General features: G+C 54.3%; 4 protein-coding genes across 8 annotated transcripts in view; 3 read left to right on the top strand and 1 right to left on the bottom strand.

The window, feature by feature from the left end:
* ANXA6 (annexin A6) overlaps positions 1 to 2,645 on the bottom strand; it is a 37,862-nt gene extending 35,217 nt beyond the window's left edge. Inside the window, exon 1 of one of the 4 annotated variants that reach the window (XM_073355311.1) lies at positions 2,496 to 2,645. The gene's annotated coding sequence lies outside the window, so the exon portion shown is untranslated. Of the gene's footprint in view, positions 1 to 2,336; positions 2,426 to 2,495 lie in introns of those variants that run through there. The other 3 variants (XM_073355310.1, XM_073355308.1, XM_073355309.1) reach the window with 3 other exon arrangements.
* LOC140916430 (cationic amino acid transporter 2-like) lies at positions 750 to 14,957 on the top strand. Its single transcript, XM_073358078.1, has 10 exons — positions 750 to 860; positions 6,743 to 6,752; positions 9,041 to 9,196; positions 11,375 to 11,543; positions 12,050 to 12,195; positions 12,571 to 12,775; positions 13,492 to 13,628; positions 14,075 to 14,180; positions 14,755 to 14,864; positions 14,947 to 14,957. The coding sequence occupies exons 1-10, from the start codon at positions 750 to 752 to the stop codon at positions 14,955 to 14,957; spliced, it is 1,161 nt and encodes a 386-aa protein (XP_073214179.1).
* Positions 14,890 to 17,219, top strand: LOC140916479 (cationic amino acid transporter 2-like). Of its 2 annotated transcripts, none has more exons than XM_073358124.1 (4): positions 14,890 to 15,088; positions 15,409 to 15,575; positions 16,291 to 16,399; positions 17,037 to 17,219. In XM_073358124.1, the coding sequence occupies exons 1-4, from the start codon at positions 15,010 to 15,012 to the stop codon at positions 17,177 to 17,179; spliced, it is 498 nt and encodes a 165-aa protein (XP_073214225.1). In that variant the 5' UTR covers positions 14,890 to 15,009; the 3' UTR covers positions 17,180 to 17,219. The 2 variants fall into 2 exon arrangements, with proteins under 2 accessions (XP_073214225.1, XP_073214226.1); XM_073358125.1 differs by having other exon boundaries at positions 16,909 to 17,219.
* A 3,699-nt stretch (positions 17,220 to 20,918) lies between these two features.
* Positions 20,919 to 27,016, top strand: LOC140916478 (platelet-derived growth factor receptor-like protein). The gene is made up of 6 exons (XM_073358122.1): positions 20,919 to 21,024; positions 22,408 to 22,753; positions 23,917 to 24,068; positions 24,281 to 24,574; positions 25,354 to 25,493; positions 26,691 to 27,016. Exons 1-6 carry the CDS (start codon positions 20,970 to 20,972, stop codon positions 26,910 to 26,912), a joined length of 1,209 nt encoding a protein of 402 aa, XP_073214223.1. The 5' UTR covers positions 20,919 to 20,969; the 3' UTR covers positions 26,913 to 27,016.

Below are 27,016 nucleotides of genomic sequence, written 5' to 3'. Positions count from 1 at the left end.
AGGCACAGAACTCTGCAGTTTTGCTGGTCTTCGCTGGCCAGCCCCAGTGGGGTGTTGACGTGTTCTTTCACTGAGGCTCGTCCCCTGCCATATTTTCTCAGGGCCAGCTCCAAAAACTGGGCTTTTATCCACAAATGCTGAAGACGGCAAGCCCGGAGAGTGAAATACCAGGAACGTGCAGGGCTCAGGGCTGAGAGCAGCTGAACTGACAGGCTTTACAAAGGGTGGCCATCACCTGCCGTGGTGTGACGGTGGGTAGAGCTGTGCTGGAAGGGGGTGTTGTGCAAGGTTACTTGCATAGATGGGGCCCCTCCCCTGGGCCCTGGGTGGGGGAGGGGGCTGCTTGTGAATACTGCAGCAAGGAAATGAAGAGACTTGTACCCAGTGCAAGCTTCCTGCCTTACTTCCTCTGATACAGATCACTTACCCGGGCCTGGCTCCCACCTGTGCATGCAGCCCCATAGAAACGTGCAACAGAGACAGCCAAACTCATCTCACTGGTGTCTGATAACTCCCGACAGCACCTGGATCCCCCCTGGGGAAACACCACCTCCCTGGAACGAGCAGCTGCTCAGGGTTGCAGCTGGCCTTCCACATTATCCCTGTTCTTGAATGGGAGCAGGCCCATGCCGGTGCCACCATAGCTCCATCCAGCACTGCTTTTTAACATGCTCCTGATCCCCCTGGCCCTAGGGGAGGCTCTTCTCCCATGACAACTGCCTAGGCAAGGTCCAGCTATGAAAAGACGAATGGCAAGAGCCGATCACCACTTGGAACACTCGTTGGAAGACAAAGACAGGCCCATGGAGATTGAATTTTTCAACGCGCTATCGAGCCGCACAGCCTTGCGTCTGCAGCACGTGAGCTGACGAGGGGCAGACGGGACCGCTACTTGGGGGGCTGGCCCCACAGCACAATTCGGGCTGCCGCCTCTCCTGGCGAGCGCAGCTCGTTCCCTGATTGCTAAACACCGGGAAGAGCGACCTAGACCAAGGGAATCATCAGAAAGCCCTGATGGCGGGGGGGGGGGGGGGGGGGTTGGGGTTGTTGGAATCTGGGAGGTGGTGCCGGAGTGTCCATGTCTGCCGGCTCTTGGGCAAACAAAAGGATTCACCACTCATTATGCTTTAGGAGGGCTTATAGGGATTTTTTCACAGCACCTAGTAAATAATTTACCAGAGTGGAGAGCTCTCTGCTGTTGCATCCAGAGTCTCTGGGGACTCAGCAACCCCTCCCCACATCCTTTAAATCCTCGGTACTGTGGCAGCATAATTGTCCTGAGCTCCCCTTCCCCAAAAGGGCCAGTGAAAGCCATGGTGCACGGGCCAGCCCCTACAGCCCCTGTGTTTTACTGACGGATTCACAGCTCCTCTAAGCAGCAGGGCTTTGGTTTTACAGTGTTCCCAGTCCTGCAGATTCATGCTAGGGTGAAGCATGGACAGAGAGGCAAGAGACCTAGGGGTTATTTTTAAAAGCTTTCAGGCTGGCAGCGGTACTGTGAGCACACACCCTGCCAGCTCTTATCCAGCATCGTACCAGGCTGCAGCCTCAGGAGGGTTTACTTCTGCTTTAGACAGGAGGGGTTTTCCAGAAAGTAACTCCCAGAGCAAAAGTGAAGCCCACGGGCTCCACCCAGCCCCCTGGGAATTGGGGCGTTGGCTCAAGGACCTCCTGCATCAGCCCTTTGGGGCTCTTCTCGTTAAAAGAAGTGCCTTGTACGGTGGCAAATGAAAAATTGGGAGGGTTAAAAAAAGATGCACAAGCCACCTCAGAAGGCAGAGACACGGGACGCTACAAATCCAATGCAGTCTGTTTTTTTAAATTCAACCTTAAGTCTTAGGACAAGTGATCCCAGCTCCCCAAGAACTGGCCCAGAACTCAAGCATCTCCCCGCCGGGTCATGAATCTTTTAAAAACATACATCATAAAATAACTATCGCATGGGACGTTTTATGAAACAGGAGGGCAAAATTCCCTGGGGATCCGCTTTCCCCAAACCAAATTCACAGATTTAACCCATATCCCAAAGAAGTGTGTCACGGGGATTTTTGTCTTTTTCTGCCATCTGCCCAAATACGGGGACAAGCAAAGCTAAGCAAAGCTCATCCTTGTGGCTGGGTTTTGCACACACACCCCGGGGAAGGGGCCCCGGAACACACCCACCAGCTCCCAGCCATTTTTGGTTACAGAAACACCACCCAATTCCCCCAAACTCCCAGCGAATTGGAATGGGGCTTGCTCTCAGTTCGGAGAGTGCCAGGAAAACTTATGGTGATTTTCATTAATAATAAATAATAATTAATTTACTCTAAAGAGAAAATAACCCTGAAACTCACCAGCACGCCAAACAGTTTGCAATGCACACAGGAGGGGCTATTCATTTGCCTTTAGTCCAGTGGCTTGCCAGACCCCCTTGCCCTCAATCAGCCCTGGCACTCTCCAGCTTCCCCTCTCACTAAGGATAGACCCTTTTCCCGGGCCCGGTTCAGACTTACATGTCCTGCCAAGGCCTCTTCCCCTGAGCAGCCTTTCTCAGCCTGCAGTGAGACAGCCCAGGAACTGTGCAGAACAGCGCTCGGTATGGCAGTATGCAGCCTGCCCTGGTTGCAAGGCAGCTGTTTCCTCTCCTCCGGTGGAGCAACGTCACACGCTCCAGAGCCTTCCAATCCGGGCTAGCCCTTGAGTGTCACCCAGGCAGGGGCAGAGGCCACCAGGAGAAGCATTGGTTTGCGCTCAGCGGCCCTCACCCATGGCACTATAGAAAGAACATGCACCAACAAACTGACATAGGTCACCCTCACTGAGAAAAGGCAACAGGGGTCAGAGAAATAATCCAGCTCCTGCCCCAAGCTGATTTACTGTCTCGCTGCACCAGTGGGAGCAGAGCTCAGCAGCAGCAGCTCATTCTACACACCAGGATGTCCAGGACAAGAGCAAAGAGAGCGATAAGTTGGGTGCCTCTCCAGGCTGCAGAGATAGAACTCCAGCCCCCACGTGTCGGGCCCAGCATGGTGGGAAAGGCTAGCCCCGGTGGTTTTCACAGCAGCCATATGCCACTGCCCTCAGCCTCGTGATGTGCATTATGTGGCACGTACTGGAGTGAATGCTTATTTCAGTTTTATGGCATGAGTCTTATACCCTCTTAATACACGAGCATTTAACACAATTAAGTCCTTAAAATATAGATCAAACTGTCTGCGCCACCCCTGAGCTACGTCCACCAATGACCGTAATGCAATGATCCCCTCTGCCCCATCAGCTCATTCCTGACCCTCGTTCAGGGGAAATCGCAGGCTGCAGGAAAATTAACTAAGGAAGCCGGACTCTGACCCACTATGGAGGGAAGCAAGTTTTGGGGCTTCAGGGAGAATGCCCTGCCCCTTTTGAACTATGGGGGCTCCCATCTCAAGCACCTCTGACAGTGACTCACGGTGTCAGCATCACGCCACCTGGGAGTGAATGAGAGGAAAGAGCAGGACAGTGGAGGGCCAGAGGGATGCATCCTCCATATAAGTGAGGAGAGATCTAGCAAGAGCCAGACCATATATGGTGCCTTTCCCTTGTGCTCTCTGAAAAGATAAAAAGCCCAATTTCTTCTCCTCTGAGAGAGAAGCAGCCTCTCGGGTCAGACACCAAGGAGGGTTTTCAGCCATTTGCAAGCACCAACAATTGGGCTTGATCATGGAAATACGAAGAGTCTTAACTTGAAGGTGGCCATAGCATACCCCCTGCCTGCAGGGTGACGTGCCAGGCCTGGGTTACAACAGGTCTGGGGTGGGCAGCTGGAACTCTGGGGCCTCCAGTTTTCAGTGTGTTGCACCTTGACAGTTCTAAGCCCTCTGCCCGTGTGCTGTTTGCAGCAGCCATTTCCATCTCCAGGCTGCTGCAGCCACAGCGGGAGGAAATGTAGAAAGAAACAGCCTTATTGGGGATCCAGGAAGTGGCAGGCAGTTTCCTTGCTCAGAAATCCCCCTGTCTGCTGCTCCAGCATGCCCAAGAAGCTCCAGGTGTCTCTGCTTTCTGGCTCGTGCTCATAGGTTGTTCTGCCTCCAACCAAATAGCCTACAGAGGATGCAAACCAACAGTCTACCCTAGCCCCTGCACTTGCCCCTGGGAAAACCCCTGTTAATCTACCTGGATTAGCTCTACTCAGGCCTAGCCATGCACTTTAGTGCCTCGGGCCCCAGCCGCCATCAGCTGTACCTGTTTTACTACCCACCCCTGGACTTTAATAAGGTCTGTGATTGGTCAAAGGCTCACCTGATGGCAGCCATTAGCACCTTTCAGCAGCACCTCAGGAGGAGGATAGTGGCTCCCAGAGCAGGGATTTTAACCCAACAATCCCGTCAGCATTGCCCTGTTGGGAGCTGAGGTCCATGCTCTAGTGGGGGCTCTGTTCCTGGCTGGCGGGACTTGCTCCAACATCAGGGGGCTCTTGGGTCCTACCAGAGAGAGACTCAAATGACGCGGTGAGCGCCCAGCCCACAGCAGCTGTGTCGCGGGCCGTTGCCAGAGCTAACGCAAACAGCTAAGAGAGGGTCCCAGGCACCAGCCTGGCCATGCTCCAGAGAAGGGCAGGAAAAGATTCCTACTGAAATCGCTAGGGGCCTGATTCTCATTGACACAAAGGGCCTTCTACACCCCTCGAGTGGGGTAAAGAGGCCTGCCTGCTTTGAGGCTTCTCCATTGCCTTAGTGTCAATGAGAATCAAGCCCTATATTTCTTTCCAAGAAGTGTGTTCTGGGCCTGCTGCTCTTTATTGCACAGATAGCCCCTAGAGCGAGTCCATTTCTGAAGTGTTTTTAAAAGGGTCAACGACCAGCCCCTGGCTGTTTCTTTGGCACTTCCAGTCTATTTGCTGGTGTTTTCTCCTAGATGTAGGAAGCACAAGGGAGGAAACAGATGACAGTGCACACAATCCCTGCCTTGCACGTGCAGAGGGAGGTGCACAAGTTCATGCACAATTCTTTTGCCTGCAGACCTGTGCCCCCATTAAAGAAAATATTTGCTCCATCATGATCATGAATGGCCAGGAAATTGGTTCAGTCTCTTGTGAAATAGTGTGAACAAACTGATCGTAAATAGAGGGCTGGGGGCCATTTCTATATTTGAAACTGAAATGCATCACAGTTACAATAAACTCCAGGCCCACCTGTGCCACAACAACTGGTTTTCTGCCTATAAAAGCCAGGGCTGGTGTTAGGGGGTAGCAAGCAGGGCAGTTGCTTGGGGGGGCCTCATGCCACCGGGGGCACTGCAAAGCAGCTCAGGCTTCATCTTCAGCTCTGGGTGGTGGGGCTCAGGGTCCCAGGTTGCAGTCCCTTGAGGCGCGGCTTTGGCTTTCTGCCCTGGGCCCGGAAGAGTCTAATGCCAGCCATGCTTGGCAGCCCCCCTGAAACTTGCTCATGGCCCCCTAGGAGGCCCTGGACACCTGGTTGAGAACCACTGGTCTCGTGGATTGAGCAGTGGGCTGGGACTCAGGAAACAGTGGTTCTATTCGCCGCACTGCCACTGCATTGCTGGGTGACCTTGGGCAAGTCACAGCTCGCTCTGTGCCTCAGTTTTCCCACCTGCAAAACGGAGATAATGATAGCGACCTCCTTTGTAAAGCACTTGGAGAGCTGGGACGATGATGGTGATCATGGCTGAAGGCAACGGCAGAACTCACATTGACGTCAGTGGGGCCAGGGTTTCACCGTTAGTGATTAACAGGATGCGCTCAGGAGATGAGCAGCAGATCTTGTTTGCAAAGGGAGCACCCTGCCTGCTGTCGCCAGCCAGGCCTGCATGTGGGACGATACTGCCAGAAGGAATGCCTCCAAGTCCAGCTCAGCGCCTCGTGCCCCTATTTTCAGTGAAAGAGCAAAGCAAGAGCCATCTACAGCGGCACCACACATATGGCAACAGGGCCTTTGGCAGGGGATGGGCCCTATATTTGTTGGCAAAAAGTCTCCTATTTTTCCACTCTACTCTCAGACATGGATTTAGGATTCAAGCCGCCCAGCTGGAAAATTCACCAGGAGGTGCAGCAGTAGGGCCCTTGGAAAAGGATTCATAAAGGCTCCTCCCCAGCAGCCCTATGCTCCTCCCCTGCAGAACAGGAGTCAAGAGGGAATGAACAGAACAGGGCACTCTGGAGTTATCCATCCCTTGTCGTCAGTCCCAGCTTCTGGCAGTTGGAGGTTTAAGGGTGTGTAGAGCATGGGGTTGCATCCCTGACCATCTTGGCTAATCGCCATGATGGACTGATCCTCTCCGCAGAATACAAGTCAATGGGAGTGACTCAGCGTTGCCAACACGAAGCGTTCAAAAATCACGAGTCAGGGTCCCCAAATTAAGAGATTTGCTTAAAACTGATGAGATTTTTGTCAGTAATAAAGGTTGGGATCTTTTTCTTTGCCTGCTGGTTTCTGAGCCTTTTGGTTGCGCTCGCTACATGTTCTCAAGCTTTCCTCTGCATTGACAGGGGCTCGAAAGTTACTTGACTTTTTTTTTTTTCCCCAAAGAACAGTGGAGATTCTCCCGCAAGTTCCTGATTCCTGCAGCGGGGGCTTTAAGAGAAACACCAGAGCTCACCAGAGTTGGCTACACTGCGTATTAGGGGATGGGGTGGGAGAAATAAGGCACCTGGTGAGGCGAGCACGTCCGTGAAAATCTATCCACCCCACTCCATCACGCTTTCAACCCAATGCGTGTCACTGAATTTTCTCTTCTGCGGCCTGTCCCTGTCCATCGCTTTCAGGTGCTGGCAGGTCTGACTCAGGTGCCCAGACATCCCGATATTAGAGGCTTTCTCTTATATGCGCAACTACACCCCGCTCTCCCCCTTCCAAAAAAAAGGGGGTCCTGATTTTTCACCCTTGCTATCTCGTCCCCCAAGGTCTGACGGTGCCTGACACTATCACCGGGCTCCTTAGCTGCCAGAGACACAGACAGTTCTCCCAATGGGAGCTTTAGTGTCAATGTGCAAAGGAGTCTCCCTCTGCCTCCTGCACTCCCCCGGACCCCAGCTGGAGAACTGCCTCCCCCACCCAAGGCAGAACAGCCAGCCCTGCGGTATGGCCTCTGGCCCGTGTGTCGGTCCACACTGCCACCTGCTGGCCCAGCAAAGCCCAGCAGCAACCCAAGGCATTAGCTCGATGTACCCCAGAGCAGGACTCCAAAGCAGTTCGGGGTCAGCCCGGGGAGCAGAGGATCACTGCAGATGAGTAGAGAGGAGCAGAGATGAACATCCCGCTGCCAACTTCCTGCTGTCGGCAGTTAGAGTGGCATCCTGGCAATCATCAGAACGGGCATCCTGGTGACAACCCCCAGCCGCTTCCCTGAGCCCATTTCCCTTCTCTCGCTGAGCCGTCGGGGCATGGTGAGAAAGGGGCAGAGAAGGGGGCAGGGCAGAGGGATCGCACAGCCTGAGGGACAATGCTGCTGGGAAAAGGTAGGGCTTTCCCTAGTATAAAAAAACGAATTGAATCCCTCCTCATCCCCATCCCCCACCTAGGATCTAACGAGACCCGTCCTAGTACTGACAGATTGGCATTGCTACTTCCCTGTGGACAGGTCACTTAGCTAGCATTGTCTTTTATCATTTGTATCGTGGTCACACGGAGAAGCCCCCGTCCAGCTAGGCGCTGGGCAAACACAGAACAAAGAGATGGGCCCTGCTGCAAAGAGCTAGCTATCTACGTACAGGACAAGAGACAATAGGTGGATACTGACGGACAAACCGGGGAGCCCAGTGAGACAACACTGGTCAGCAGGACAGGCAGCGGTCTGAGCACACCCACCAGCTGCCTAACCACTGTGGTTTTGTAGGCACCACAGCAGGGGAGCGCTTGAAGGAGGGATCTGAAGGACAAGGAGGGAGTTGGGTTTATAGGGAGCACAAGTTTCCTTTAGTTTGGTTGCTCCCCACTAGTCATTCCAATAACTCCCCTGGCCGTCACCCAAGCCTGGTTTTCTGGGTAACACAACTGCGTCTGCTTTGTATAACCCAGTTGGCTGGGGTGACAGTCACGCCTGTTGATGCGATTAGGTGCGTGAGGAGCAACTGCTCCTTGGAGATGGCTGCAGGAGACAATAAAAGCTTTGTTACAACTGCCAGGCTGTCCCCTTCTCTATGATGGAAAACAACATTTGTCTCCACCCCCTGCCCTTTTACCAGCTAGCACTCCACTCCAGCACAGCTTGGCCACGACAATTTTGCCGGGCACGCTCTAAGCTGGTGAGCGCGGCTTTTCACGACACAATCAAAACGGTACCCTGGAATCCGGCAACTGACTCTGTCAACCAGCAATGCTGAGGACTTACAACTGTGCAGCTGCGGTCTGCCCAGCTCCCACTGGATTGGTCCCCTGTACTTTCTGCTGCAGATTTTTCAGCCTTGTTGTATTTAGGCTGGGCAGAACTCCATTTTTTTAAATATAATTTTGAAAGAACATCGATGTTTATCTTAATGCATCTTTTTCTCTTTTAGCAGATTTAAATTTTCACAGCTATGCAAAATTATGGGGGAGGTCAACATCGCACGTCAGCGAATCAATAGCCTCACGTCAAACTCGAATACGTTCTCAAGCAGCATCTGCCTTGTCTTGCCTATCTGTACGTTTTTATTATTATCGATGGAAACATTTTTTTGTTGGGGTGAGCGTGTGTACGGTGAAATCAACATTTACCCATAAAAATCTAGTCCTTCCAAGCCAGGTGTAATGCACACACAAATATTATTGTGCACATCAGGCAGCCCTCTCAGCCTCCTGACCTGCTTCTTCCTCCTCCCATAAAGTCCTCATTGATATGGTAGCTTCTGTAAGTAACCTAATGGTTTATTCTGAGGGCATGTGTTAAAGAAACAGGACTTCCAGTTTAAAAGCTTGGGGGTGGATGCATGGTCTTGTTGGTTCAGCATAGACCTGGGAGACACAAAAGTGGGCAAAGAGAGTCAAGCATGGAAGAGAGACCTGCTGTATCTTGCTTTAATGCAGGGATATGTGTTTAGCCTCCCAATGCTGGCATCTTTGCTTACCTGGCTGCCTCTCCCCAGGTACCTCCAGTGTTGCCCAGGCCTGGAGTGCCACATTTCATGAACTCCTCCACAAGAAGATGGGGAGGTTTTTTGGCACCTACATGACCATGAGGTCTCTGGGACTGGCAGAGTATGCAGACATCTTCGCTGTCTGCCTCATCGTCATGCTGGCAGGTACAGTGTTTGCATTCAGCTTAGCCTGAGGCATCGGATTCTGGAGCTGAGTCTTGCTTTCAAAGCTTTACAAAATCGTGCCCCCTTCTTCATTGCTGTCTGCGTCCCCCATGTCTCCAGTCCTATCTACCCTCTTCCTTTACTGCCCCCTTTCTGCCATTCTCCTGCAACGCGTCCCCTGCACTTGGCCCCCTCTTTCTGATCTTGTCCTCCAAGCCCCCCCACTCCATCCACCTACTTCTAGGAGCTCCCGCCCTGCCCCTTCCTGAATGCTGGTCCTGTCATAGCTCTCCATGGCTCTCTTTCTCAAGGCAAGGAACCTGTGCAGCACGGTGTACAGCACTGGAAATGTGGGGTGAACCCTCGCCCCACTGACTTCAATGGGGCCAGGATTTCACCTGTGATCGTTGTTAAGACCAATAACCAAAAAACGATAATATAGCTTAAACAAGGGGCATTCCCTTATTGGATACAATTCACACGAATGCGTTCATATATTTGACCCTGTCTCTAAGAGGCAGACTGTCCAGCCGTACCCCAGGGGATGTGATAAACCTCGAGTCTATATGGGGTTTGGATAGGCTCAGTCAAAGGCTGCCACTACATCCTCAAATGGGCTGGGACCTTTATCCAAAGTGCCTTATGCCCTATGCACACTGTTAGGACTGGCTGGGGGGTTCCTGTGGCCAGACTCTAAGCATGCACCCGCCTTGTTAGGCAGCCGGTCACTCTGTCTACCTACGGGACTTATCTGCTCCCCCCTCCCCCACTGTGTCTGGGCACCGCACAACCCCCTGCACTCCTGGGAGGTAGGGAAGTGCAATTGCTTCCATTGTTCAGCTGGGGAACTGAGGCAAGGAAAGACTAATTTCCAGCTCTGGGAGACGTACCCGCATTAGCTCTGATCCAGCTAGCATGCTAACAAGAGCAGTGTAGTCTCTACAACATGGCAGGCTAGCCACCCTGAGTACAACCCTGTCTGAAAACCTACATGCATACTCAAGCGACGAGCCTGTCCCATTGTTCGCACCACTGCAATGCCACTGTTGGTTTTAGCCCGCTACGTGGGGGGTGTCTACCTGGGCTGGAATTTACAGCTCCAGCATGGACGCTTAGCCATAAGTAACCTGCCCCTGGTCACAGGGGAAGCCTGGGGGATTGAAGCCAGCTCTAGCCCCAGGCTAGCCCCCTGGACCATCCTTCCTCACCCCCCACCCCTTTCTGGAATTCACTCCTCTTCGCAGCCTGTCAGAGACCAAGTCCAGGGCATGAGGCCTGGGTTTCGTTTAGCATTCGGATGAGCTGGTTTTGCCTTCAGCCTTAGAAATGCGGCAAATACAGTGAAATGCTTGGGCCGGAGGTGCTTCCCATGCACGACAGAGCCCTATGGGCCCCGCTTTCTTCACACCCCCCACTCCCAGTCCTCACATCACAATGGCTCTCCTGGCATCTGAGAGAGGAGGGGCCAGCTCTTCCTTCAGTGAACCTCTCGCAATGACCCCCAGGGGTCGCAGCCCGCTGCCAAGAGCCAGGGGGTCCGGTTTGCAAAACAGGCGTGTTTGTTGCAGCCAAATACTTCCGCTTATTTGACACTGTCAGTAACTGTCGCCTCTTGGGAGAAGCAGGCAGCTTAGCAGCATAGGTCTGTAATGTGTTCTGTGGATCCTTGCCGTGTGTGATGCAAACCAGCCACCCAAAGTGAGCATCTCAACACCCATTTGAAAGTGTCACCAACGCAGGTCGGCCCCCCTGCATGTTCCAGTCCAGGTCCTCTAGGCCCGGCCCGGCCCGGCCCATGTACCGCAGTCCTGGCCAGCTGCGTCTCTGCTATGGCGGTGCGACAGACTGCCGTGGTGTTTTCATGCACCCAGCAGAGGAGAGGTGAGATCACTCGTTCATGTTCACATACGTGACTTGGGGCCTCATCCAAAGTCAATGGGACCCCTTCCCTTAATTCAGTGGGCTCTGAAGGAGCATCTGAACTCAGCTTCCCAGAGAGGAAAGGCTTGTGTGCTCCCCTGTGCTCCTTTTGGGGTCTTTCAATGGTTCCTTTGGTAAAGACACACAGATCTCATATTCGGATCCCTTTCCATATGGTGGCACCTGGCCCTGATGCCCCGTGCGCCCCCAAGGGGACTGACCAGCTGGGCGTGTTGCTCTTCTGTTTTGATTCCCCAGGGCTCCTTTCCTTTGGGGTGAAAGAGTCTACCACAGTCAACAAACTATTCACAGCCATCCACGTGCTCTTCCTGCTGTTTATCACAGTGAGCGGGTTCAGCAAAGGGGACCTGAGGAACTGGAGGATGAGTGAGGATGACCTGCTGAGGTCCGCTGCCCACCAAGCCAGGTGAGAGCGTGGGTGGGCCGGCCCCAAGACCTCTGCATGCTTTAGAATCACCCCACAAGGAGGCCTCCCCTGAGAGCCAACCCCGGGTCTAAAGTGATTGTATGAAAGTGCCCCAACTGTACTTTCAAGTGCCATGTGGTTGGACATTTAGTAAAGACCCTGCCTGCAATGCAGCCCGTATTTGCTGGGCCCATCGGTGAGGCTAGGATTTAGTCACGGGTATTTTTAGTAAAAGTCATGGACAGGTCACGGGCAGTGAACAAAAATTCATGGCCTGAGACCTGCCCATGAATTTTACTATATACGCCTAACTAAAATTTGGGTGTGGGGGTGTTCTGGGGGGGCGCAGTCTGGTGGCGCTGCAGGTGCTGTGGGGGTGGCCCGGGACTCCCACTGGTGCTGGGGGCGGGGCGGACCTCAGCGCGCGGGCCGGGACTCCTGCTGGTGCTGCGGGCAGGATTGGTGGGGCTTTGTCAGAGGCAGGCCCTCAGCTTGCCCCCTGGTAGAAGTTCCCCCTGGCTGACTTCCTTTTTCTTCCCAGTAACCAATCCCTGGCTGGCATGCCCTATGCCCTATGGTTTCACTGGGACACTGGCCGGAGCCACGACCTGCTTCTACGCTTTTGTTGGGTTCGACTGCATTGCTACCACGGGTAAGTGAGAAGGGGAAAAATAAGAAAAATATTATCCCCATTGGACAAATAGGGAAACCGAGGCAGGGAGGGTCAGTGACTTTGCCCGAGGCCACGGAAGGAGATGGTATAGGTGCCAGGATCAGAAATGAGGCATTCCCCAGCCCTGGGCCAAACCCGCCCGAACACACCCCTTGCTCTAACTGCTCGAGCGGGGAATGGGCCACACAGAGGCCTCGGATGCATTCAGGAGGCTGGCTAGCAGGAGGGGAAGGAAAGTCTCCAGTCAGTTACTTGTAGGTGCCACAATACTGCAGCTGCCAGCAGGGGCCATAGGCCCCAAAACAACAAGGATTGCTGATGCCTGCATTGACCCGCCAAGCGTGCCTTTCCCAGTGGAGGAAGTGAAGAACCCCCAGAAATCCATCCCGGCAGGGATCGTCATCTCCCTCTTGGGCTGCTTCCTGGCATGCTCTGGGCTTTCGGCTGCCCTGACTCTCATGATGCCGTACCACCTCTTGGACCCCAGGAGCCCACTGCCTGGGTGGAGCGTGGCCAAGAACATTGTAGCCGTGGGGTCGCTGTGCGCCCTGGCCACCAGGTGAGAAGGGAATGAGGGGAAAGAAGCACATTGGGAAGAAGCTATTTTTGCTGAGTTTACCTCAGACTCATTCATGTTCCATAGGCCCAAACAAAGTTTCCTGGGCATCGATAAAGCTTTGGGTGAGCTTTAGGCCTTGTGAAAGTCAGAGATGGATAGAACTGGCTAGAGCCATGCCTGCTTCCCCTCCCAGCCCCCACTCAGCTCAGCCAAAGCACCCCCGTCATGACTAGCAGAACCCCTGCTTTTCCAGTCCTGGGCTCCAACAGAGCTCTGCCAACTCACCCCAATGTGACCTGACCTACCGCCTGCTACTCCCACCCTTCCTGAGCAAGGATCTGTACTCAGGCCCATTTCGTGTGCAGGCTTTATCATGTGAGCAAACATCTGCTGGCCTCTAAGGGAAGAGATCAGCACGTCACTCGTGACCACACCTGAACTCAGTTCTAGAGAGAGGAAAGGATAAGGTCACACAGCGCAGCCGCAAATGCTATCCAGCATACCTGCCTTGTAGCCCCAGGCCCATTCCTGGTCAGGCGTTCGGTGATGCTCGGGCAGGGCAGTGTTAGTGGTGTTTTGTGAAGGCCTGTCCCAGCACACAGCACAGATCTGCCAAAGCTTACTCCGTGTGTCCCAGAAAAGGAAAAAGAAGCAAGGAAGGTTGCTTGGGTCGGGCTACACCTGTTTTCCCCATCTGTCTCTTCCCTCCCCTACAGCCTGCTCGGCTCCATGTTCCCAATGCCACGGATCCTACTTGCCATGGCCAGAGAGGGGCTCCTTTTCAGGCCTCTGGCCACAGTCAGCAGCCGCCAAAGCCCAGTGGTAGCAACTCTGGCGTCTGGCGCAGTGGCAGGTAGGTGCCCTTACAGTGAAGGTGCTGCCGTGGGGTGCCAGCCCTTAGCTGTGTGTGGGGAGGGAGGAGGGTCTGCAGGGTCTGTAGAGGGTAAAGCCTGCAGAGACAGAAAGGCGGGGTGTAATTTTCAATAAATGGTGGTCTTTCCCAGTGGTTAGTGCTCTCACCTGCCATGCTGGGCGGGCATCTCTAGGTTCAGTTCAGAGTCCATGGTCTCTCTCACACCTGGCTATCGCACAGGCTATGGAGGCAGTAGGGCCAGTATGGCGAGGGAGATGGGCTATAATGAGCTATCACGAGACACTCGTGTAGTCCTTCCGGGCTGGCCTCAGCATGTGAGGAACAAGCTCTGGGCAGAAGGCTGTGCATGGACTGACAGGAAGGAGCAGAAAATATCTAATCTGAGGCCAGCATCAGTGAGCTAAAAGCCCCTCTTGTCTCCACAGCCGAGATGGCTTTCCTCTTTGATCTGAAAGCCCTGGTGGACATGATGTCCGTCGGCACTCTGCTGTCCTACACCCTGGTGGCTATCTGTGTCCTTTTTCTCAGGTAATGGCCGAGGAGCAGTTCTGATGCGAGACGAGAAAGGGACTGTCTATTCAGCACCAGCATTGTCTTTACTTTCTTGTACGGCATGGACAATGTCAAGGGGCAAGGGCCTGGGCTGGTGTGTGGCTTTCAATACGGTATAGAATAATCTTCCTCCATCCCCCACACCTCCCCATTTCCTTGCCCCTTCTTGCCTTTGCTCCAGGTTTTCGTGGCACAGGTTTGCCTCTGAGCAATTGTCACGAAATGCTGCACGAGGGGCAGCGGGTGGGGCACAGTTAGTGCCGGAGCTGTGGGCCCCGTGGGTACGGGGACTAGAATTTTGATATGGGTCAGCTAGAGAGCCAAATGAGGGGCAGGAAAGCTGGAAAGCTAATGGTCAGACTGGTCAAGCAAAGAACTTAGCAGGATTCAAAGGGGGATTGGATATCAAGAATACCCAGCGTGATCCTAGTTAATGACAACAAGCATTTTGGAAGGGACATTATCCCACATCTGCCCATTGTGGGTTTGCTTGCACCTTCCTCTGAAGCGTCTGGTACCGGCCAATGTCAGAGCTATGGGCCTTGGGTCCGATCCAGCCAGGCATTTCCTACGTCCCTAAGTCCAGTGCTAAATGGGATGAGTTGCCCTCCCACACCCCTTTGCATGCTGCACTCTGCAAGGGCTGCCATGAGGTCAGACAGGGTAACAGCTTCCATCCAGATACTTCACACAGCGAGGCAGCCTTCTGGCAACCAGCCATGTCCTGTAGCCTCTCCTCCAGAAGTACCGGCCTGAATCCAGCACTCAGGACCCCTCAGATGGAAAGATCCCCGCCACAAGGCTCTGGATGAACTTCCTCATCCGCCCACCCGTGCGTCCAACTCAGTGCTCCTCCAGCCTGGTGTCGTATGCCGTGACACTAGCCGGTAAGTGCTGGGGCCCTAATACTGGGGATAGCACAGGGAAGCAGCCAGGCCTGGGTTTGGAGGATAGGGTGGCAGAACCAAGACTCAGCCACCTTAGGACAGAAAGGAGCACTGTGTCCGCTGAGAAGAACTGGCCCATCCAGGACAATAAGCCAAAAAGCCCTTCCTTTGCCCCACTCTCACTCCCAGCTGCGTTCCTGGAACAGCAGCTACATTGGCAAAGCACTTGGGGAGGTGGAGGGAGATCTGGTTTGGGGGTTCGGGGATATCTGGTCATTAGCCAGCCCCTTTTCACAAGCTGTTCATGGTCCAATTCCCAGCCATCCTGGTCTGCGCTGTGAGCATAGTGACCACAGCAGGGCTGGAGTGTCTCTCTTCTGGAGGAGCCTGGTGCATTGCCTGTCTGGTTCTCCTTCTGCTGGGGATCCTCGGTGTGTTGCTGGCCATCTGGAGGCAGCCTCAGAGCCAGAGGAAAGTGTCCTTCATGGTAAGCAAGAGCCAGAGCATGACACTGGGGGACTTTCAACGTCCCACTCCCCACAAAGCAAACGAGAAACGGTGAGTGACCAGAGATGAGAGACCCTCCATGTTCATGCGTGAAAAGGCCCTCGCAGGCTTACGGTGTCTCATTAATGGCTTTGATATAGGGATGTTCACCCCATCTGAGCTCAAGATTGGCTGGACCTCTTCCATAGCTGTGTTAGATAGAGGTCCATAGAATGAGCCTGGGGTTCATTGGACTCTGCCATCGCAGAGCTGATAGAGTCATCGGTTTTAAGGTCAGGAGGAACCACTGTGATCATCACCTCCGGCATAACACAGGCCGGAGAATTTCGTCCAGTGATCCCTGCATTGCGCTTAATAACTTGTGGTTGAACTAGAGCATTTCTGTTAGAAAGAGACAGCCAGTTTCGATGTGAAATGCTGGAGAATCCACCATATCCCTGGGTAAGCTACTCCATTGGGTAATTATCCTCAATGGTAAAAAATTGCACCTTGTTTCCAGGTACTGGGAGAGGCAAAGCAGACGTCAGCCTAATAATTGTTTCCCAAGCATCCATTTGAGATCAACCCTAGCAGTATTTACTAGGAACTTTGGATTCTAATTACCCAGCCCTTAGCTGTTCCTTTCATTCCCTGGAGTTGCTGCATACGTGCTACAAACCAATGCTCGCTCCCTTGCACGTGCGTGTTCCCTACAGGTGCCTTGTCTGCCATTTCTGCCCCCTGTCAGCATCCTAGTCAACAGCTACCTGATGGCCAAGCTCAGCGGTGTCACCTGGCTGCGGTACATGGTGTGGATGGCGATTGGTAAGCCTCTCAGAGCTGGCTCTCAAAGACACTTCATAAGCCACAGCACTGGGCAAGTGAGAATGCTGTGTAGACAGCAAGAGACCTCCGCACTTGCTGCTGAGGCAGGGTTGTCCAGTGGTTGAGACAGAGGCATGTGGGTTAGGAGACTGTCATAGGGTGGCTGGCCTTTTAAGGGTTAAACTGAGGCCCAGCCCCACATCTGTCCGCTAAGGATCATTGTAAGGTGATTGTAAAAGTAGCAACATAGCCCAGATAGGCAGAGAGCTTCCAGGAGCAGCGAGGCTCCGGTAGCAAGCCCTTGGGCCCAGCGGGGAGCAAAGACTGAGAACTATGGGCCACAGGTTGATTCTCAGGGAAGTGAGAATGCAGAACATCCCAAAGTTCCTGCTCTCCAGCTGAGTGACCCACAAGCTACCCCCATAGATGCCCGTCTCTCCAGCCTTGAATGGATCCATTCTTGGGAGCTGGCAGGGAACTGAAACAGGATGTGTGTGGACCTTTTGCAGGGTAGAAGAAAGATGCTGGCCGTGTCTGTTTCCGGAGAGAGGAATGGTACCTTTTGGGAGGGCAGTGGCAGTTATGTGACCTCCGAAAGAAGGAAGAGGTCACCCTTCCCTGTTTTGCGTGCTGCCAGGTCTCCTGATTTACTTTGGCTATGGGATCCGCCACAGCACCGAGAGACGTGGGGCCATAGGGATGTCTGCGCAGGAGAAGGCAGAGGGCACAGCAGATGATGTGGATGCAGACTTGAAAAAACTAACTCTGGGGAGCCCATGACTTTGAACAGCAGAGCCTCTCCGTAGAAGTACAGCCCGGCTCTGACCACAGCTGATTTCTCCCAGTTATTAAAACTGGTGTTTAAACAACCCCGCACCCTTCCTCTGATTGTACATCGGAATATTAGCCATATGGGAACATGCCCTGCTCTATCTAGGTGGTGGTGGTGGTTGTCCTTTGGGTCACTGCTTTCTAGAATGGGGTAAATATCCAGGGACTCGTCATTTAGGCAATGGATCTCACCTCTTCTTCTGTTGGCAAGCTGGCTGCTGGAAACGGAGTGGGATTGTCTGGGGTTCATTCATTGTCCTGCAGTTCTGAAGAAGGAAACCCCTAGCAGGTTACCATGGTAACAGGCTCACTTCCCTCCCCAAGGGTCAGTTTGTCTGTTCACAAGGTCCCATCCGTGGGAGCTGGCTCAGGGATGAAACTCTCTCTAAGAGATTCCCCCCATCACCCTGTAGTAGTCATTGTTCCCTTCATGGAAAAGGCAGTGGGGTCTGTTAACAAGCATGTCAGCTCCCCAGGGATCCATGGGAAGCCAGGCCCCATCCACATAGAGGCCATGTTCCTCCACACCAGCCATACTCCAGTCCTGACAGCTTCCCCACCCCAGCTCCAATGGCGTCACACTAATGGGGACCCCCTGGCCTGCTAGCTGTCCATGTGGAGGAAGGGGTGTGCTCTGGGGCAAAGAAAATATAGCCCCTGGCTGCATTCTCTTTACTGGGGAAATTCCATGGGGCTGGTGGGGAGGACATGGGAGAGAGGAAGGAATGGAGTTGATGGCCATACTTGGCCTTCCCTTCCCATTCCTCTGTGCAGAACATGCACCTGTGAACTCCCTTTGTGTGTGTGGGGAGGGGGGTCGGGGAGGGGGGAGAGGGCATGCAGCTGTGGAAGTACCATGAAGGATGGGGAGAGTCACACATGGCAGGTTCCTTCCATGTTCTCTTTCCCACTAAATTCGAGAACAATTAAATTAAATGGTGGCAAATTCAAAACCAATGAAAGGAAATACTCTTGCACGCAACGCATCATTAGACGATGGAACTCACTGCCACAGGAAGGTCATTGAGGCCAAAATGCACACAGAAGGGATTGGACACTTGTATAGACAACCGGGATGTCTGGAGTTCTAATACTTAATGCTAGCATCAAGTTTGGACAAGACATCAAACCTTAGTCTTCAGGGCTAATGCCATGCTCTAACTGCTAGGGATTAGGAGGGTTCTTTTACCTTCCTTTGACACCTCTGGTGCTGGCCTCCATCAGGGACAGGCTACTAGGCTAGATGGTCCTGGATCTGATCCAGGCTGGCGATTCCAATGTGAGGCTCTAAGTAGGGATGATCCAGGATTAAGTGTCCTTGTACCAAGCAGGTGCTGTTACACACTGACTCTGTGTGTGTGTGTAAATGGCTCAGTCCTTACCCTACACTACCAAAACCCCACAAACTTTGTGTGAGGGCCCGAACTCTCCCCTCCTTCTGGCATCTCACCTTTATTGGCTGTCAAAACACCAATCACACAGCTTAAAGCACAGCCACACTATTGCCTCCAAGCTACGCTGTGACTGGTCTACACTGGGAACTCACATCGGCATGGCTACGTCTCTCAGGGTGTGAAAAAGCCATAGAATTCTTCCGGCGACCTGGATTAACTACAGCCATGGGCAAACCCCACCCATAGGCGTGGGGAGTGTCTACACTGAAGCGCTCTGGCAGCCCAGTTTCAAGTGTGGACAAGCTGTCAGACCCCTCGTTCCCTCTGCCTGGAGAGCCACGCCCAGGGTGCTGATCATCAGGGTGGGGCTGACGATGAGCCAGATCTGTCACAGTGAGTCAGCGGCAATCAGCATCTCCCTGTAGGCTCCCAACACCTGAGCGTGGGTTGGGGCCACAGACACTCCAGTCACACAATCGGCCATCTCGTCAGAGAGGGAGCACGGCTATCCGCAGCTTGTCCCGGAAGGCTGGTGCTGCACTTTGCAGCCTCTGGACCAGTGCTAGGAGCAGCTGCGTGGCTTCCCGACCTTCATCAGATTACACGTAGGACTGCTCCCTGGAGTGCAGGGGTGGGGGCAAAAAACCCAAGGGGAAAATCTTGGGGAAGCTGCATTTCTGGGCTGTCATGGGCCCAGGCTCTGCAGCTGCTTCACATGCAGAGCTCCCATGAACATCAAGAGCAGGCTTCGGTGTGTGGGGTGGCTACAGAACCCGGCCTGTCTGCCATTGTGCTAATAATGCAGTGACAAACCTTTGCCCTAGGGGGCAATGCTAGGCAGGGCTTACGATTCCAAGTGGGAGGAGACCTCTGGGTGCCATGTGGCCCTCGTGCGTCGTCCCACAGGGAATTAAACTGCTGCTCTCCATGGAAGCTCAGAAACGGGGCTTCTCCAGCAAATATAGGTAAAAAGTCAACACTGAATATTTCCTCTGCCCCCAAGCGGCTCTAACCCTAACCCTAAATCTCCCCTAAACCACAGGGACACTCCACACCAGGTCCTGTCCCCCTTTAAGGCCCCGCAGCCCCCATGTCTAGTTAATATGTGCACCCATCCTCCAGGTTGCGGGGATGGCCTTCGGTCCACAAGTTTGCCCAGCATCCTGCAGAACTGTCCTACCATGGAGAGGCCACATGAATCAGGGCTTAGTTTGTAATGGAAGAGCGGCCGGGGCAATGTTCCCTCTAATTTTTGACAGGCCGTGTGTGCAAAAAATGTCTTCTGTGCAAATTTTTGACAGGCCGTGTGCGCAAAACATTTCTTCTGTGCAAATTATTGTGCTTCTGTGCAAATTGTTGTGCGTGCGGTGTTTCGCCGTGTGCGCAGGGTTTAGGATCTGTGTGCACAGCTTAGAGGGGACAGTGGCCGGGGCTCAAGCAATTGTTTTACATTCATAATGGATGCAGCAAACCCAGAGGTGCTGGGGCTCTGAACTGCCAGACCTCTCCTGCCACTGTCTCACTGAGTTTCCTTGGGCTAGTCAATTCATCCCCTAGTACCTTGGCTTCCCCTGCTGTACAGTAGGGATGGTGCTTTGAGATCGGAGGATGAACAGGGCTGTGCTGGAGCTAAGTATTCTATTAATCCAGGCTGCTGGCCTGCGCTGTGTTGCACTCTGTGACTTGATCTTGCACTGCAACATTCACCCTTTAATACTGTGTATCAAAGGTAATAGCTGGAAGGGGAAGCAAACCGCAGGATTCAGGCAAGAAGCTCCCCTTCACCCACACTGTGTTATCACCATCATCGGGGTAGTTGGTACCCAGTGTCTTCCCTGGGGATTTGCACCCCATTGTACTAGGAGTTTGTTCAAACACTGGGGTAGAGCTGGCCCCTTCCCCAAAGCGCTTTGCATCCAACCACGCCACCTGCCCCATGCTCTCCACTGCATAACCGGACCGGAACCAGCCTGGAAATGAAGGAGGTGGGAACTGTTTTCTTTTTAAGCCTGGAGTGTGACTGCTGGAGCCAGGCTTTGAATAGCTCCATTCACCTCCTCTGAAGGAACCTGAATGCCTTCATGGCACGTGGGGGTGAAAGGAATTTTGTTTAACGAGGCAAAGAGTCAAGCCTTTGATTTGCTTTGAAACCTCTCCCCTTCATCTCCTGAGCCCCCCGGACTCTCCGTCCCCTCACGCGCCCCCTCCTCCCTCTCGGAGAGGACGTGAGAGTGTGGAATTGCTGCCGAGCTGGGAACGTTGCAGCTGCTGTAGCCCTCAGCCGCTCGTGCTGCAGCCCCACCTCAGCAGCGCAGCTCCCCGGTTTGTGCCCGGCTTGCCCCAGCATGAACTCCAAGGCCCTGGCTGCCCTGGGCTGCAGCCTTCTCCTCCTCATCTTGGGTAAGTCTTGCTTTTCTGACTCTTTCCCTTCCTCCTATGCATTTCCCAAGCCCATACGATTCCCTCCCTAGCAGGGTGCTCCTTGCATTCCTCAGTGGCCTACACAAGGATGCCTTGTTGGAGGGCAGCATGCTGGAAAGGCATGGCATGAAGACAGTCACTTATTGCCTGCAATACCAGCGGGAACTCAGGGACTGTGGCTGTACTGGGACTTGCTTCTGCCACTTTGGCAAGGCTGTGGTACTGGAGCAACTTTGCCAATGGGCCGCAGCCCCAATTATTTTGGCTTGAGTGTCATCAAGGGAAAGATCCCAGGTTTTGCTGGCTTTATGTCAGCATAAAAAGGAAGCTGGATGAGCTTCCCTTCAGACATGCATCAAGTACAGGAACCATCTCTTCCCTGGCCAGAGAAGGATACATAGGAGGGCTGTGAGCCAGGCTGATGGCTTGGCAGATTTGGGAGACCCACATTTAAGTTAGGACGCCTGATCTCTTGCTCTCTGCCAGGTGCATCCCAGATGTCCCATGCTTGGGTGCATGTGGGGATGACAGGTAGGAGGCAAAAGCTACTTGCTACACAAATGCCTCCCAACATCAATGAACAGAGAGCAGGCAAAACAGTGAGTGAACAGAGAGACCTCTTGTCTGCTCAGCTACCATATTTTCACAGCATCCTCCTCTGCCAATACCCAGAAGCAGCTTAGAGTAGGAAGACAAGTAACCCTACTAGGTAAAGCCTTGTCTTATACGGCACAGGGACCCTGCCAGTCATGTCCTTTGCATGGTGAGTAGGTAAGAATTTCCTTGGTAAATAATGTTACCCTGCAAGAATTGCAGATTTCTGCCCCTTCTGGGGGGATATGACATTTGGGACCAGGTTTCCAGAGCTGGTCTCTGTTTTTGAACCCGCTATTGATTGTGGCCATTGTATCAGGCACACTCCCATTTTGAATACGCAAACAGCCTTTTGTGGATGTGGATTCAGGGATCCAAGAACCTAGGGCCAGATGCTCGGCTGGTGTAGCTTCATCAGTGTCAGTGAAACGACACTGATTCACGTCAGCTGAGGCGCTGGGCCCCAGCCCAGTCGATGTGTTGTGGTCAACGCGTGCCTCCCCCCATTTTGTGGGCTCAGTTAGCTGCACACACAGAAATGGGGCATCTCATAAGCCGACCCTTAGTGTGTCCATGGACTCTGTGCTGTGGGTTAGGAGGGAGAATAAGCATCCTCGCAGTGCCTGGGTCCTGACCCGCTCCTGTTGCTGAACAGCTTTTGTCATTAAAGATCAATGCAAAAACCTGCAAAGCCATGCTGCGCCCTCTGCCCCTGTGGGCCTGCGTCTGCTGCTGCTCTGCTGTCAAACTCGTCTTCTCTGTCCTCAGCTGAATGTCAGGAGAAGGAACAGCCCCCCAAAGCCACTGAGAAGAAGATCACAAAAGAGCCTAAGCCAAACAAGCTCAAACCTCCCAAAGCAACAGGTCAAAAGCTCCAGCAGGCAGCAGCCAAGCCCCGGAAGGCCAAAGTCCGAGTGAAACCCACGGCCCCTCCCAGCCAGGTGCACCAGCCTGCGTCCATCCTGACTCGGGTGGTGGCCAGGGGGCGGTTCCAGAAAGTGCCTGACTCCCTGACACTGAGGGCAGGCGACACCCTGGAGCTGCGCTGCAGAGGGCAGGCCGTCAGGTGGAGGTTCCCTGCCTACCTGGAGGACGAGGATGAGGGGCGGCTCAGGTGCGTGTCCGTGATGTGCGACAGGCTCTGGGAGGCTATCCAGGCCCGGGGTGTTTGTCAAGGGCCTGTCATGGATGAGGGGTGAGCAGGGCCTGTGTGGGGTCCATTCCCCCGAGATGCGAAAGGCATCAAATGGCTTCACTAAATTACATGCAGGAGGCCTGGATTTGGAGATCCGGGCAGACCCTTGTTCTGGAAGCCAAGCACGGGAGAGGGCATGCAGCAGACATATTACCTGGGCATGGACAATCGGAGCTCGTTTAACAGGCACAAACACACAGACACCCTCTGCTCGCTCTGTGAGATCCGCCAGGGAGCAAAGCTGGCAGGCGCTCGCCCGCTGTGCTCAGCCAGGCTCAGGGATGTAGAGCCCAAGCCGCACATTCAGCTTGAGCCTGGCTCCTACTTCCATTGCCCGTCCCACCATTCACGCCGCAGGGCCCTGGGCTGGGGGACATTGCGAGCTACACAGCAGTTGGGAGCATGTTAAGGGAGGGGCTGTGCCATGCACTATCCATCTCTCAGCATCTGGAGCGCACTGGCCAAGTCTCCTGTTATTAACCATCTCCGGACTTCACCCCTCTGGGTGGGCAGGTAGGCCAGAGCGGGGGAGCGTGACACTCAGTGCCCATTGGGAATCGTTACCGTGACCCTGTCATCATTGTCTGTGCTTGGACACAGGCAACGGGGTCACAGGAAGCCCTTCCCCGGGCCCAGGCCATCACCGTGAGCGTGAAGATAAGTGGGTGTTTTCCTTCCTCACGCAGTGCACAGTCAACCTGTGGAACTCATTGCCAGGAGATGTTGTGAAGGCCAAAGCTATAACAGGGTTCAAAACAGAATTAGATATGTTCATAGAGGATCAGTCCATCAAGAGCTATTAGCCAAGATGGCCAGGGATGCAACCCCATGCTCTGGATGGCCCTAGCCTCTGACTGCCAGAAGCTGGGAGTGGACGACAGGGGATGGATCTCTTGATAACTGCCTTGTTCTGTTCATTCCCCCTGAAGACCCTGGCTTTGGCCATTATCAGAGACAGGATACTGGGTGACACAGACCATTGGTCTGACCCAGCCTGGCCGTTCTTATGTTCTAATGTTTGATGCAGAGGCCCAGGGTGACTCTCCTGGAGTCTGAGCGGGGCCCTCTCCCCTCTGTTTCAGAATCAAGCACTTTGAGAGGCACAGCCAGCTGCTGGTGGTGAACTCCATGGCGGCAGACACGGGCGAGTACAGCTGCTGGTCCTTCCAGTGCCGGGACAGCGAGTGCCAGGACGGAGAGGACAGGACGGGCAAGGCTTTCATCTTCTTCACAGGTCAGGCTTCTGGGCTTAGACTGGTTTGGGGCAGGCAGGGGCCTTGAGCCAGAGAGCATCAGCATCTGCTCTCATTATCCAGTGGACAGGGAAGCCCTGGGTGAGGCCTATGCGGGCTAAGGCATGCTACACAGGAGGCCGGTGCAGGGGGAGAGCCGGGAAGTGTCTCCCTGCCTCCAGTATGTCACCCCACTGCCCTCCTCTCTCCCCAGACCCCCAGGAGCTGTTTGTGCCAACAGAGGATTACTACGAAGTGGTCCAGCTGCGCACGAACCACCCCACACTCCTACCATGCCAGGTGACCAGCCCTCTGGCCAAGGTGACGCTGCACCGTGAATTCCCCCCCGAGGAGGTGGCCGTGGACGGGATCGACATCTCATATGACATGAAGAGGGGGTTCGTGATCCACCGCCCGCGGCCCTCGTATGCAGGGTCGCTCTTCTGCATGGCCAGCCTGGATGGCATGCGGCAGATATCCACCAAGTACATGCTGATCTACATCAACTGTGAGTGACCGCTGCCTGGCAGGGATGGGAGATCCAGCTGCCAGAGCTGGTTCAGCAGACCCTAACCTATGTGTTCCTTTGGTTTCGAGACCTCCACCTGCCAGCTTGCTGACATTCGCTGCCTCTACCCGAGCCAGTTCCATCGCTGTCAGCTCAGGAACCGTGCTAGCTAGCCAGAAATGCTCCGTGACACTAGCAGTGGGGGCAGGAACGGGGACACAGAATTCCACCCATCTTCCTTAGACCGAGCGGGAGGAATTAGCCCACGAGGCTGTGTATCGTTACCCTCTCCTCACTGTCACTGGCTTTTCTGGGCACAGCTGCCCTCATACAGATCTGCTCATGCAGAGCAGTCCCTCTGCCGGCTGCGCTATCAGGGCATGTTAACTGAGTGCCCCTTGTCACCTGCACCAGTCTGCAATTATCGAGGACCATACACACGCTGGCGTACCATTTGTCAGCCGGCCACATGTACACACGCCATCCAGCACAAGGAGATGGTAGGTTGCTACATAGACCGAGGTCTCTAAGCAGAAGCAGTGACCCTATTAGGTGGAGATACCTGTTAGCAGGCCTGTCCCTCCCTTAACCCAGCCCTAAAGCCCAGAAGGGTTGGCAGGGAGGTGATGGGGCTGATGGACTCTCAGCGCTACAGCTCCCTGAACTGCCATTGGTTGACTAGCCCGTCTCCTAGGATCAGGAAGGGAAAGTGGCTAATCCATGGTACTTTGCCGCCCTTCCTTATCCTGCTTCTCACCACTTCACTTTTTCCCTCGCAGACCCTTCCTCTGCTCCCAAACCCATGGTCAGCACCTCAGCCAGCATGGTGAGGACTGGAGAAAACTTCAACGTGACATGCACGGTTTTTGGAGAACCAGAAGTCGCAGTCGATTTCACCTGGGAGTATCCGGGGCAGCAGGTAGGGAAGCGAGGTGGCTGGGTGGGAAGGGTGTTGTTAGCCTGACCATACTGTAATACCGAAAGGCTCCAACCAAGATCAGGGTCCCATTGCACCAGGCACTGTACCTACAAAGAGTAAGAGGCAGTCCTGGCCCCGCAAGGCTTACAGTCTAGACAGAGAAAGTGTGTGTGTGTGGGGGGGGGGGGGAATAAAGGCCAGAGAGGGAGAATGAGTTGTCCCAGGTCACACAGGAGGTCAGAGCCAGAAACAGAACCGAGGTCTCCTCACTCGCAGACCATGGTGCCTCCCCAGCTGGAAGGGCACAGGGAGAAGCATGGGGCTTGGGCTGCGCACAACTTTCCTTCTTCTCTGCAGCTGACCAGAGGCATTTTCCCCACAGAAAACAGGACAAAGGGCTGATGTGACCTTTGCCCTAGCACGGTTCACTCAGCACACCAGGGCCAGCGAAACAGAGCTGAACAGGACATGGGCTGGGGCCTGCAGAATGATGGACGGTGCCAGTGAAACCAATGACTGTGGGCAGGGGGTTGGGGGAAGGGGGAGGAATGGGGGGATGGGAGTTGGGCTTCATCGGACATGCACACGGCGCCCTACTCTTAGTCTCACAGAGGGCGCTGTATGCTCCCCAGAGGCAGCTTTGGAGCACGTACCAGCCTGGCCGCTGTCCTCACCATGACCATCCTTCCCTCACACCACTGGCCCATGCCAGCTCCCAGGGAGGGTGTGGCACAGAGGGGCGCGACGTGCTTCATTCTGGCTGCTCGGTTGGCATAACACACGTCCATGCAGGCTCAGCTGGTGGCCGGCCTGTTGTTGAGCTGGAAGCGGGTGGAGTCCAGAGCTCGCACGACAGCCCAGGGCTGGTGCTGCAGGGTAACACGAAGTGTGTGTGTAGGGGGTAGTTGGCGGGGCCGCCATGCAGACCAGGGGTGAAGCTGAGGTCCCTTCTGCCCATCTCTGGTGACACTTCGGGGGGAGATACAAAGACCTCCGTAGTGCTCCGTGCGTGGAACAGGGGGTTGGCTAATATGCCCCCTCTTGCTGCAGCAGTGACCGGGGCTAGGTGTGAGGGGCTATTGAGCATCGGATGAGCCCTCCAGCCCTGCATTTACCAGCCCCTAGCTCTGGAGGTTCTGCAGGATGCCTAGGAAGGGAGAGGAGCTCTCCAACCCCCATTCCTCGCTTGCTTTTCAGATTGGCAGGCCCCCCTACATCCGCGAACGCACCGACCTGGCGCGCCGAGGCGGGCAGGTGCAGCAGGAGTCCGAGAGCATCCTCTATGTGGATGAGGCACGCGCCATAGACGAGGGGCTTTACACCTGCAGCGCCACGAACCTACAGGGCACCACCACCGTCTCCACCCGTGTCCGGGTACTCCCAGCCACCCTGTCCCCAAAGGGGGCCCAGTCTGGATAGCCAGGCCATGCTTCAGACCAGGAGATCACCTATGGCAATGCATAGAAGTAATAAAAGGACCGGAGATCTCTTGGTGACACAGGGACCAAACTTGCTTCCATTCT

The sequence above is a fragment of the Lepidochelys kempii genome, chromosome 8 (assembly GCF_965140265.1).
Source record: "Lepidochelys kempii isolate rLepKem1 chromosome 8, rLepKem1.hap2, whole genome shotgun sequence".
Taxonomy (NCBI): Eukaryota; Metazoa; Chordata; order Testudines; family Cheloniidae; genus Lepidochelys; species Lepidochelys kempii.
The sequence above is the reverse complement of the archived record's forward strand: the minus strand, read 5'-3'. Positions and strand labels throughout refer to the sequence as shown.